We start from the raw sequence: 14,061 nt of genomic DNA on the forward strand, positions 1-14,061 counted from the left end.
CCAAAGATTAATAAATTAACCCTCAGTAATGACGTTCTTTTGGATCTTGGTTGTTATGAATTACCTAAGACTGAGTATGTTTTCTTAAACAGCCACTGCTCAATAGGTGATGGTGATTTCTTTAGAGTTAATTGTTTCACCTTCACAGAGGTCTGAAAATCAGGCAAGATAATGCGTGACAGGTCATATCTAGGTCGTTCTTCTCACGACTTGCTTCCATCTACAAATTTATGCGCCCTTTCATGTAAATACATTGCTTACTACATACTTTAGCTAGTGGTCTCAACAGCATAGAAGTGTAATACGGTAGTGGTTTATCCCTTTGGCATTGGCGAGGCCCCACTTTTGTACTTTGAATTAGCCCCTTTGTACCTCGCTAGGTGGGCTGGCCTTTTGAGCCATGCCAATAGCCCAGATACCTTCTCTGCGCTAAATGTATATTCTGCACGAGTATTTTGTCTTCATTCGTCCTCAGGGAGTCTCGGGACGCTACAGAATCATCCTATGGGGATATTAAGTGCATATAATGGGAAAAATATTTGTCAAATTTGAAAAAAAAACCAATGCATAATTTGTAGCAACATTTGCTAGAAGAAATATTAAGCTAGGCTCATAAATGCCTTAGCAGCCAACTAAAGGAGGGCTCTAGCTAAAAGGATTGCCATTTAGTGGTTTTAGTCTTCTAAAGCAACAGGAATGGCCGACCGTTTTTACTTTCCTAGATTTAGCTAGTTGTCAAATAAATCATTCATCATCAATTTATCATCTTCTACTGCTTGGAGGGGACTGAAAAAAGAAACAAACCAAATAGTTGGATGAATTCACATTTGAATCGTGACTTACCTTAAACCAGTACGACACAATCATTGTTTTTGCTAGATCACCTGGGTGGATGGAATCGAAAGGTAAAAGCCATTGGCTCCTTTTGATATTTTTTTCTTTCTACATTTGTTCACAAAACTCTAAAACAACTTATTACGATGGCAGTGAAGTCAGGAGCATTCACTGGCTGTGGTTGAGTGGGTAAGGCACTTAGAAGTTAACGGCGCTTAAGCCAATCGTAAACTTCAAACAAGGATTCGTTCGTTGCTGCCAACACCTTGTCAGTATTCTAATTTTTGAAGCTTAAAGTACTTTAATATTTCATAGATGCTACCTACTGCAACAAAAAGGTTCTTGATTGTGCTGGAAGATTAGCTGTCGAGCTACTGAATACCCCTACTGCGCTCTGAATAGGCTATGCGAAGAAGTGGCAATACAATTAGACTATTGACTCTCTCGCGCAAAGAGTTGTATATTCATAGTCTTTAAAAGGAAATTCTTCACAGTGATTAGGTAATACTGCCTTTAAGGCAAGAGTAGGAATGCATCTGCAGCGGTCACCACAACCAGTGACACCAGCAAGATTTGCAGAAAAATAGTGTTGTTTATATAAAGAGGTGAATTTTGATATTTCTGGCAAACAAAACATTTTGCCCTAATGTCTGCGAAGAGGTGACCGAAGATATAATTCTTCCACCATGCACTATGGTAAGATAGCTCAAATCTTCATCCATTCCGACTGACGTCTCGACAATTCGACCAGTCACAGCTTTCCAGTATCATACCACCCTCAAGAATTGGCTTCGTTCTCCTAACAGTTGAGTGAGCGCCTGCAAAGAACCTTCTAGTCGGTACTATTCCAGGACCCATTTTGTGATTCGAAAATCGTCACGCCGAAATGTCCGAATCACAACTGACACTCCTCTTTCAAGGATCTGTGCTGCAGGGTGCTTATTATCCCAGAAATACTTTTCGTGTCAACTTTGTAGAAGCTGCACTTGATTGGTGATCTCTGAACATTCTTGAGGGTTGTACTTCTGCTCGCCTGCCTGATTGGCTCATATCCAGCAGAGTTGTGCTCATGTATACTGATAACCACTCAGAGGTCAAGGTTAGTCATGCAGACTTATGCTTATGTGGTCCTTGTGCTACTTACTGTGCCTTCTATGCGAGTCCTTTACGTCGGCTGGTAAAGCCTTCCCCCCAGAGGTCATTATCACCTATCCCTCTTCGGGTCGGTGACCTTGATAGGATCCAGGTGACACGTGCACACAAGACGGTAGTGATAATTATCGACACACCTTGTAACAAGTGGTGACGCACTTTGTAACAAAGTTCTAACTTAGTAGTTTAAAAGAAACGCAGAACTGCCAATTTTTTACGGCTCTACAAAGATCTCATACTATGAAAGCATCAAAATATTTAAAAAATGAAAAAGTTATGGCATTGTTTAGTAAACTCACCTGGCGAAATGGGTCAATTTTGTTCCAAATAGCAAAGGATTTAAACACGAAGGTCTTAATTGGATTTCTTATATCATATTTGCCCCAGACCAAAGTCGTCTGCAAAGGTCAATGATGTCTAAGCTGAGACAGCAACATGCTTCATGGATTTCGCCAGTAAAAAAAGCCACAGACTCTACCAGCATCACAGCAACTGCAATTAAACGCTAAAGTGTCATGCTTTGGCACTTGTAGAGCAAATTTAAGAGGCTCATTTACTGACAGGTCAGTTCACAATAACATTCAGGAGGAGAACCCCTGTATTTACCCTCACAAATAAAGATGGTTTAAAGAAAGGCACTATTGCAGGCAAAATTGCTGATCCTGAAATGGATAAAAGTAACTTGCCTTCAAGTGGCGCAGTAGCTACCAGCTCAGGCAGAGTTTATCCACCACCCATCCAGCACCGGATTAGCAAAAAGGCATTTAAGACCGGAACCTACCATGTCGTAACCACCACAACCATCACATTAAATAAGGTATTAGAAGCCAAAAGTATCAGCACCTTTTTTGTCTCTTTCACTACTTTGATAACGACTTTCACTGTGGATGGAATGCGGAGTAGATGGGGTCATGTTGACATCCAAAAAATGACTTGAATCTACTCTCACACGTGTAATGGGTCCAGCATTCCCCTCTCCCTCATTCGTTTTCATACTCATGGAATGAGCAGAATGGTTCGGGGGGGAAATCTTTTAGTGGATAAGTGCTCTCAAGGTGAACTGAGGTTGTAGAGTTCAGAGATAGTTTCCTACTCAGAGTTAAATAACTTGTATCCGAATGGTGCACTTAAATAAACTCTTATTACTTATCTCCTTTACTTAGGGTGAATTTCTTTGTGGTTTTTTTGAGTGAATGCAACCAGTTAATTATATCATTCCTTGTACAGGTGATGTACGCAATTCACGGATTATTTGAATGAACTGTTGAGTACACATTGGCAAAAGCCAGAATATTTAGGTGGAAAACTTAACCTGTGTAACACATATTATGGCTGACTTAAAAATGGGGGTCACCCTTTGTATTGATCAGGTCATTAGCAAGCAGGAAAAGAAAACTTGACCTAAAAAGAATTTTAGTACTCATCAGTTACAAATTGGTTTACGAATCATGTGTAATTTCCCTAAATAAATAATTTGGAATGCGGTGAAATTAGGAGGCTCATAAGAAATTTCCTCTTTTTTGATTTATAGGTAGGTAAAATCACGTTGTTTTGAGTTGAAACGCTCAGTATTACCAGTAGAATGGTAGTTTCCCTAAGCGGTATAAGAAGGTGATATTCAAGCTCCTGGAAAACTTTGCAGATGCCCGCTGTAATATGCAAGCTTGCGACAAATTTTAGGCAAGGTTTCCACTTAATTGAAAGATACACTAATGCACACGACGATGCCGTGTCGTTGTCCACTACAGCTTTTGAGGTGATTGGCTTAATAGAGTTAGGTGAGCGCATATTGCTTCACGCTAATTGGTCGAAGTAGAAACCGGAAGGATTATTGAACAAGCGGTCGGCAGAAGATTGGTTAATCATTGCCTTCTGTTATCAAATCCCATTTGAATTGCAAACCTGATTCAAAATGCTTATGATACTGAGAAACAAAGAGACAACTTTTCTGCTCCGCCTCACGCGGAAGTCTGTGTAAGCACACTGAGTAGCCAATTCGCAGTAGTGGTACATTTTGATAAGTCGCTTCAATAAAGACATAATTTAAAAGAACAGAAGACGATAATTATCCTTGCAGTTACAACTAAAGCCCATTTCTAAGGTGGTTTATCTATATCTCAAGCCTACATATCCCAACGAGCAAATTTGAACAGTGAAAGGTAAATAGACTCAAAAAAATTAAAATGAAGCAATTCTTTCATTTAGGGTAAAAGATAAATCTTCCAAGGAGTAAAGACTTTATAAGTGGCAAAATGCTAGACTGTATGTTCTTTGTTTTACGAAAAAAAAACAGTTCACAAACCACAAGGCTTTAAAAGAGACTGAAAAGGAGCTCGTTTTTTGGTTCTTAACAATGTTTAAGCACAATCTATATAGACGCATTAATATATTTGATGGAAAAGAAACTATACTACCTTGCCTTAGCTGTGGAAGCAAACAACCCGAATATGAATACAATAATTTTTATCTTACTTGGATTTTTGAGTTGTTCAGACTGCATGAGATCAAGTTACCCTCCGGCAGATGGAGAAGATAAGAAGCATCACCTAAAGAGAAGTGTAATTATACGGATGAAGGAGTTGGCGCAGTATCTCTTCTAAAGGTAAAAGACTCCTTGCGGATGATTTATGCAGAAGTTGATTCTTGACCACTTCGAACTGTGTCGGCTAAATATACGCCAGTCGTAAACACCTGGCCTTTGGAAAGAATATGTAGTTAACAACTCCATCAGCAGCCCAAAACTATAAAAGTGTAGTCTTATGAGGTAATGACAGGAATATTTGTGAATTTGCCTACCAAACGTTACAGTATAAAACTGCTGCTTATCGCAAGTCATTTAATCGGTCCACAAGCAGTCTGAAGTGCATCATGCGTTTTTGTGACAAATGCGATTGAGGAAAGGGGTAAATGATTGACTGTAAAGCTGATTTCTATCTTTAAACTCATGTGGGTGACACTTATTTGGTTAGTGATCATCGTTCTCCTAACCGATCCAGGCGTTTACGGGTTATTTTGTTATAACTCTCCTTAAGTATTGCTGAAAGGCCTTGATGAACTAATCTCGAACTGCTTCATCGCCAAGACTAAAGAGCATCCCTGCACGAGGTGTTTTCATCGTCGGAATGAAATTTTTCTAGCTACTTCTGTCATCGCACCCTTACTCAATCTCCATACAAGAAGCTTGAAGAGAAACTTCGGCTGCTCTAAAACCTATTCAAACTCGCTTTTTATAGCAGACGGGTATAAATGGCATCCACCGATCTTTTGTGATGTGAGAGTTGGTTCAAAATATGATGGAAACAGAAGAGAGGAAGTGTGTTTAGATTTATGGGTAGGTCATATATTTTCTACTCATTGAGCACTGTTGATAAATTTGGCAAATACACTGTGTCAATCACAGAATTTTGATAAGTCGTCATTCTTTTAGCGAGTCAAAAAGCTAAGGTGACGGGGGTATCGCGGACGACAAATGCAAGGGGTAGCTAAGTTCACCGTCCTTGCAATCCTCACATAAATGATAACAGAAAGTATTAAGCCCATTACCATCTATGCCACATTTTGTAACTTTTGCTTCAAATGCAGTCACCCGCAGTGCATAAAGGAGGAACACAGGTGATGCAAATGGTTGACAACTGGTGCTCCTTGCACTTGAGAGCCCATTGATGCATTCACGTAAGATGCAGTGATCACCGCCTAACTTGAAGCCTGTTTCTGCCTCAAAATCCGACATTGGCGAGTTATTCAAGATATGTGTAAGGGTGTAAGGAGAATGCCCATTTTGACAGGTAAAGTAGTGCATGTATGTGCTTTATACTCCTGTAATGCGTAAATTAAATCAGGTTTACCAAGCCATCGTTTATAACCATTGACTCAAATGGTCATGATGACCTCCATCGGTGGGATAATCTTTATCGCGTAGCTGAATTAAGTCGTCTGCAAATTCACTGAATACATTTTAAAATGATTACTATTGATTTATTTATCATTATGAACTTACCGATGGAAACTGTAAGTGAAAGTGGGCGCTTTTGCTTCAGATATATTACCTCTCTTGCTCCAACTTTCCCCTACCGCAGTGGATTGATCAGCCATATGGTGTGCTTTGTACCTTCAAACAGTCTGTTCACGCATTTTCACTAAATACCGAGCTGCCAAAACTCGTCCAGCACTCGTGTTCCACCGACATCTGATTGGTGTCATTTGTCAAATCACCGACGTCCATCGCGTTCCTGCGCGTTGACAGCAACATTCAGGTGAAGCAAGAACTCAAACACCAAAATTTGTAGTTTTTTCCTTATTAATGGTTTATGTTAAATTTTTTTTCAAAATTTTTACATGAAAAATTAACATACTTTTATGTGATGATAAAACTTTGATGTTTGAATGAACACGGTTTTAGGAAAGGTCGTTCTATTGATCTAATAGTAGAATTGCGCAATGCAAACATCCAGTCGAGATTTCACATCCTCGAAACATCCTGGTGGAGTAGTCAGAATATTAGTGGTGGAATGTAGTTGTTGATTTACTTGATAAACACAAGTATTTTGTATGGCCAACAATTCGCCCAATTCACATCCTTTTCAATTTGTTCTCTAGAGCTCTTTTTCCTTACTATCGTATGTTTTAATCATTTTACGGAAGAAGTATCTTCAACTTTTTATTTACAAACCCAAGTTCCACTAGACTATCCAGAATATGCTGGTCAATTCCACATTTAACTCAGTGTTTGGTAAACAGACCATCATTCAAGTGATTTGCATTTATTTTCATGCAACAAAATTGCCAAAAAACGGTCAGAACTCGAGTTTTTATTGGCTTTAGTCATAATTGCAGGAAATGCATGAATTTCATAACTATGATCTTTTATGTTTCGCCCCTATGTAGAGTATCACACTAAATTGGTTGCCATGTGTTTTGCGTTCCTGTCCATATAGGGTCCAGTTTTTGGCAGTTTCTCTGTTAATGCTATAAAAAAACTTTTTATTTTTACTGGGTTGTTACACAATTTACCAAAGGCGTTTCGGCTGTTCCTTACTGCCCTTTGTAATTGGTCTTTAGTTAATCATAGCACCATAATATGAAGCTTTGAGTTGTTACTTGTACACGATACTACTAATGACATAAGGTTCAGACCAGACTCCAAGGTAGTGAGAAAATTGTGGCCTTGACATTACAAAATAGACGATGAGTAACATAGCACTACCTCGTTCTGTGATTGGTTGCCCATCCACCAATCAGGGGCATGCACCTTACCTGAGACGTCTATAAAAAGAGTAAGGTTGGTTCTACTGCATCACAATTGTCTTTAGATTGCAAGTCTAGTTACGATTTCTGAACCCCAAGTAAATGACTGGTAGGTTATTTGGTTTTCTATAAACTGAATTTAAGTCTCTTCAATATTCTCAGTTCGACATCTTCTGGGATTGGATGATGGTGATAAGGAAACGCTATTTGAGGCCTCAATTCCCTTGTTATCCAGTTTCCATGGTTCGTTTGCAGTTTTTAATTTCGCTTTCTTTCTGTTAAGAAAGTTTTTTATTGCTTAGCATAAAGCATCTAATTTACTATCCTTATTTAGATTCAGATAACTTGTTTACATAAGCAAATATATCCTTATTTGCTTTAACCAAATAAGGGAATGCTTTTTAATGATCCCTTTGTCTACTTTCCCCTTTGCTTATTTCATATGTTAGCTTCTGATCCGTCCCCTCTAAATATGCATCATGCATGTAATAATCCGCATGGCTCACTTATTAATTTTACGGTTTCGAATGACCAAAATGCATTGTATTTGGGAGAATTTTGTCCTCCATCGCTCAAATTAAACCCTATCTCATCAACGGATTTCATTCAAGGTTCTACATTGATGATAATCAGAGTGCAATAACACATTGTAAATCAACAGACCCCCTTTTCTAACCCCTAACTCCTAAACTCCTCAACACCTACCTCTCTCTCTTATCTCATCTAGGGATGCGGGTGCTGACACCTAAGACCCCAGAAGACACGAAATTTATCCAAGCTATTTCTGAGTCTATCACTTTGCGACCTCTCGGATAACATCAATGTGGGTCGGGGTCCCACTCCGACTGATTATTAGGGCCGATCAGTACCCCACGTGGACTAGATAGATAGGATCTTAAGGGTTTTGCATGTTTAGATAGCCCTCCTCCTTTCCTTATGCCACTGTTTAACAATATGTACAGAAACCAGTTTTTACAACAGCTCCATATCTTCTTCCAATTTTTGCTTAATGGCTTCAGTTTTGCTCTATAACAGGTGGGAAGAAAAATAACCCTTTGAAAATACTTCGATATTTATCCGCAAATTGCTCCACAATTACGTAGGTGCCATGACTTAAGTATCTCTACCATCACTTTAAGTGTAGGAGATATCTCAGGGTCTCAAAAACGAGGTATAAGTCCCTACCACCGACGTGGCACAGCAACCTAAGTGGGAAATATCAAACACTTTTACCTTCCCCTCAATGTAGACACACAGGGGACCGAGAACAAGGGTATCACGATGGAATTAACCACTCATGGCTCCACACCAACGAACTCGAATTCACCCGTGCCCAGTAAACAAATGCAAGTGCAGCAGAGCTCCTGGACGCAGCCTTTCCTATTCCAAGAGGATAATCAACGAAATCAGGCAAAATCCTTCCAAATGTCAAATTTTCTTCTACCAAACCTCCCCTCCCCTTCCTTGCTCCCTACCCTCTCCAGCGACTCCGGCGCCTACCCATCATCGATGAACCCTCGTGACTTGGAAATGGTGGTAGTGACAAATTTCCAGAGTCAATCCAAGCGTCGGGTTCTATTCAACAAATTTCAAATCTCTCAGTTGGAGAAACGCTTCAGAAAACAGCGCTATCTCACCGCCCAGGAACGCCAGGAACTCGCTCATACTATCGGTCTGACTCCTACGCAGGTGCATCACTAGTCGACATGTTCAATGCGCCAAGTCAGTGCCTTTTGTAAATTTGGAATAGCAATTTGTGCAATCTTTTTTTGCCTTAGGTAAAGATTTGGTTCCAAAACCATCGCTACAAGATGAAGAGATTTGTTCATGATGATCATGTCGAAGCTTCGGTTCACAAATGGCCAATTAAATCTGCCCATTTACAACCAAAGGTCTCAACGCTCTGGTGTAACAGGAGCATCAGAAGTTTAGAGGATTCGCCTAGATCAGATTGTGACCCACCGTTTCCCCAGACACTACCAATCGGACAAACGTTTCAACAACAGCAACTGCAGTATTCCACGATACAAGTACAAACTCCACCAATGTGTTTATCAATGCCACAACCTTTGGTAGAGCAAGAAACGGGAATGAAGGCTAATCCAAAGTATATCTGGCAAACTCTAATGAATCTAATACAAGGCAAGATGCCTATTAATAAAGAGGGAGAAGACAAGAGCGAAGTCATGCCAAGGCAAAATGGAGCTTTTCTACACATCTTTAATGAGGCATGCAAAAGGTAGCACCTGTGATGGTAACAGTGACACTCATTAAAAAAAAATTATCCGAAATTTTCTTTTCTTTCGTCAAGATTATATGTAGTAGATGGTTTCGCCACAATTTTTGTCCCATAGTTTATTTAAACCCGCCGTGAAGGTTTGTCCAGTGATCAAACGAGGTGATAATTCGTTTAACTGACTCAAATGTAATGTGTAGGGTAGTTGGGAGTTTTGCTTTTGTTCAAATTATTTAAGAGCTATCGAGGGACAAAGGAAGAAGTATTAAACAGTTATAACCACGTCAGAATGTTCATTGGGTAAGCAGATAAGTTTGAGGGAACAGGAACCATTGGCTTCCAGGTCGTTAATCACATCGGTGAGGGGGGACTAAACCTCTTTTTTTAACAACAACGTATTTCACGACGAAGCTTACGTTTGTTTTGCTGGTTTGAGCTTCTTCTGTTATCCGACTGATCATCCCACCCTAACTAGGTAGTCATTTTAATCGTAATAAATACGCTGCTGCGGAATGACAGCCATCTAATTCAGAACACGGAGGAGGTATGATTCTCCTCTCATGGTACTTAATGTAGGGTCTATTGCTAATGTGATTGGCCAGTCACGCACTTTAAATGCCAAGTGATTAAACACAGGATTCAAATCAACTCACTTTCTCCCCTGTCTGGTGGTGGTGGTGGGTGGTGGCGTTCATGAGTGCGAGCAGTGCCCATTTAGATCTCCAGATCGTCATTATTTTATTTTAAGTAATTTCAAAGGTTGAATTAATAATCCGATTGTTAAAAATCAAAGTAAATCCATATTTACTTTCTTAAATCCTGATTGTTTACCACTATTCACATTTGGAGCCTAGAAATTTGGAAATAAACTTTTCAAAGTACAAAACATTTGATTTGATCGGACATTTGGAGCTCTGCTGTTGAATTTAATAACCACTTAGTATTTGCATTCGTGGACCCAAATTCTTCCGCAACCTAACCCTTCACACAAAGTTCTGAAGTCGATGGTGGCGTTGGTGACAATTCCCTCAAAAAAAATCATGCTGAGCTGAAGTCATTGAGCATGTGCTTAGTGTCATCGTTGAAGTAATGTCTCCCTTCTCAACTTCCCACTGTTTAAGGACTTAATTTAATCAGCAGCTATGGTGTTTTGCAGGATCGGAGGAGAAAAGGGATGCTCCTTCCCTTTCCCCCCTTTCGTCCTCATCAGCGTGCTCTAATCAACTTTTTCAGAGAGATAGTGCCTAATTTCTCGAAATTATTTGAGTATTGCTCAAATGTTGCTACAAGCAGCGGAAAAGGTATAGGACTAAGTGAAAATTTATCAAATTTGGCTGCCTTCGGAGATGCAATCTAAGGAAGGAAGAGGAAAAAACACGTTAAGATGTTAATTTTAAGGCAGTCATAAAATTATCCATGCTAATTCCACTTAAAAGTCATGACCCCAAATTGCCGTGAAGTTCCTGAGGACACTTGAGCACTTAGGTGAGAAAAACTTCTAAGGCTACTGCAGAAGATGTAATATCTCACTCAAGCTGGGTGGTGCTATTCCAAGACCTCACCATGTTAAGGGGGAAAATCACTGAGATCTTATAGTTTGCTAATCAAATAGCTTTAAGCCGAAATTTTGGCTCCAAATTATTTTTAAGGAGCGTGCCATCTAAATATAATTTTACAATTTATTTGATCCCCTTTTACATCTTCAACTTTAAGAGTCATCGTGTTCCGGAAAGACCGAAACTGAAAAGTTGTTCATTCGGCTGTTAACCCAACAGTGACGCTGGACCTACAGTGTCTTTGGGGCCAGAATCAACCTCGTGAATTTGGTTATTGACACACCTATTACAACTGCATTCCATCCATTTGACATTAAGCTGATTTGAAGTGCACAGAACCCGACTGATGGCTCCTCCTTGAGAAGCCATTTTATATAAGTAATAGTAATTGGTGCTACTAGTTTGCAAGAGCGATTTATACATTGACCCAACTGCTTAAAGAGTACTTAAATAAATCGGAAAGAAAGTTGAATAAACTTTAAGCAGGACTACATTTGAACAGGAAAAAGTTCGCACTTGGGTCACAAGTAAGCAGATAAGCAAATGATTGACTGCTCCATGGTAAAAACAAAGCAAAAAGGGACTTGGCCGGTCAAATTCAACTACAGCCGGGGTCAATCATCAAATATGGGGATTCGGTTCACTTCCTCTCTTGCCTAACGATGTCAAAGTCATGATTACTGGGAGTGACTGTGACCGAGGCCACAAGTGACCTTGTGTGCAATCCATTAAGGCTAGGACTAAGCAACTGCATTGCAACTTTATTCAAATGCAAGCTTTCCATTTTAACCACAACTTTGCAAACCACTGCAAACTACAAAACTAGCTTGCCAATGTGGATAGGTGACGGAACGCCAAAATTTGGGCCTTAACCATTATTGCTGAAATGTACCAGTTCTCAAAAATTGTCCAACTTGGCGAATGTACAAATTCCGTTCCTGGGTGTCGTCACTCACATTCAGGCAACAAAAATATTGAAATTTAGGACTGACAAGGATAATAAGAAAAATGTATCAACCTCTAACTCTGTTATTCATCCAAAGCTGGTTTAAGACGTAGTCCTTTGCACCATCCTGAATTTTTTGGAGAGCACCTTCTTCACCCTCCACGACAGCTCATTTGCTGCCAAAAAAGGACGTCAACAATATTCGCAACCTAGACGACTACTACGTTTTATAGACAATGGGAGGAAAGAACTTCAGGAACTACTCGTTAGGTATGCAAACATATTCTCATAGCAAGGTATTAAACTGGGAATAACAAACATCCTGAAACATACGGTGGGTACTAGTAAAACGAAGTCGATCTAAAAGCTATCCAAACGCATTTTATCTTCTTTGCTAAAAGAATAAACTGTTTGGTGGAATAACTGGTCAGAGATGGGGTCACAAAGTCATCAAAGTCACCATGGGCCTTACCGATTTCTCCAAGAAAACTGGAAGATGGAAAATCAACGGCTATGCGCCGATTGCAGGAAGCTGAATGCAGTAATGGAAAAGGATACTTTCTCACTACCTCAAATAAACATTCTTTGGACTCTCTACACATGTCGAAGTGGTTCTCCACAGGGGAATTAAAACCATGACAGTGGTATGTAGAAGACAGAAAAGAAACAGAAAGAAGACCGCATTCACATGGCCAAATAAGTCGAATGAATCCCAGACAACGCCTTTCGGACTTTGCAATGCAGCGGCTACTTTCCAACGCCTTATGCGAGCCGCACAAATTGAATTGTATTCGAAACTTTACATGACCCATCTAGATGAATTTCTTGTCTTCGTTGGGGATACTCAGAAGCATACCGCTAATTAAAGATTAGCTTCTTACCGGATTTTTGCAATATTTGGTCAACTTCTTGAGGTATACTCACTCGTCAGAAGGGATGGAATTTACAATAGACCTTACAAAGCAGGTGAGGGCATGGTCAGTACCAATCATTCAATTAGACGAGACAAGGTATTTTTTAGGCTTGACCGGTTACTGTAAGCGTTTTGCCAACAGTTTTCCTTTGATTAAAAATCCGCTGCATAAGCAAGCGTGCAAGCAGGCAAAAAAAGAACTCCAAGCTGAATAAGAATAATTCTTTGCCACTATTCTATAATTACCAAACCTTGAATCAGGCACTCCACCATTCCTACTGGATACTGAAGCTAGTGATGCAGCCGTAAGCGGTGTACCAGCACAAAGGAACAAACAGGAAGGGAACAAGTTGTCGCCCACGTGTTGTTGCACCAAACTCAACAAAAAAAGAGACAGAAAGGCGCAACCCAACTCATTGTGAACTGTTTGCTATGTTCGCATTGGTTGTACTTATCAGACCTGATAACAAGGTATGATAAGTAAGAACGGATCACTAACGCTCTGGCTGACCCGACTGGAAACAATATAGGTGATAGACTGTCCAGTTGCACATTGGCAAAGGACATGCAGCAGCACGATTTCACGGTGAAGTGCCTCGTGAACCGGTTATGTTGTACCAATGGAGCTAGCAGATAAGTCGTGCCAATCATTCATACAGTCGTAGCGCCCGATTCTTCTCTGAAGTGAAAAAAAGACGCAATATTAGTGTAGAAAGGTATTGCCGACGTATTGAAGGGATGAGTTTGCGGGGTGGGACTAATGGCATAGCTTGGGGGCCATGCCGCCAGGCGAAAGTACAAAACTTAGTTAGGATAAAATCATCAGGAATGGTTTCACTTTCGTTCTCTCCCCTAGAGCTACTACTCCTTTCCGATAAGGACAATAACCGTCTGTCAGAGTTCATATCCATTCTGTGACACCTCGATTTTGCTCTACTGTTGCTGATTTGTTTGTGGTTGTAGCTGCGAATAAGGTCATGATGGTGGTGCCCAGAAATTACTTGCCGTTTCTACCTCGTTGATAGTAACGAAGCAAAAATTTGTTGTTGCGGTTGACAAAAATTTAGGCACTAATTTTGCAGATGGACGTGGCTGTCAATACGTTTGCTGTTGTCTTAGAGGTAGATGCAAGGCGAATAAGGCTTGAAATGCACCATAAAACGAAGATTTTACTAACGTA

At 40.0% G+C, this 14,061-nt stretch overlaps 2 protein-coding genes across 2 annotated transcripts; one reads left to right on the top strand and one right to left on the bottom strand. All coding sequences in view use genetic code 11, as the record gives it.

Moving 5' to 3' along the window:
* Positions 1–8,511: 8,511 nt before the first annotated feature.
* EGR_10852 (Homeobox protein EgHBX3) lies at positions 8,512–9,473 on the top strand (the record flags this gene model as incomplete). The annotated part of the gene is made up of 2 exons (XM_024500101.1): positions 8,512–8,919; positions 9,009–9,473. The coding sequence occupies 2 exons, from the start codon at positions 8,512–8,514 to the stop codon at positions 9,471–9,473; spliced, it is 873 nt and encodes a 290-aa protein (XP_024345487.1).
* Positions 9,474–10,253: 780 nt separating this feature from the next.
* On the bottom strand, positions 10,254–11,391 carry EGR_10853 (hypothetical protein; the record flags this gene model as incomplete). Its single annotated transcript, XM_024500102.1, has 2 exons — positions 10,254–10,316; positions 11,257–11,391. 2 exons carry the CDS (start codon positions 11,389–11,391, stop codon positions 10,254–10,256), a joined length of 198 nt encoding a protein of 65 aa, XP_024345488.1.
* Positions 11,392–14,061: the final 2,670 nt, after the last annotated feature.

The sequence above is a fragment of the Echinococcus granulosus genome, assembly GCF_000524195.1.
Source record: "Echinococcus granulosus chromosome Unknown EG_S00283, whole genome shotgun sequence".
Taxonomy (NCBI): Eukaryota; Metazoa; Platyhelminthes; class Cestoda; order Cyclophyllidea; family Taeniidae; genus Echinococcus; species Echinococcus granulosus.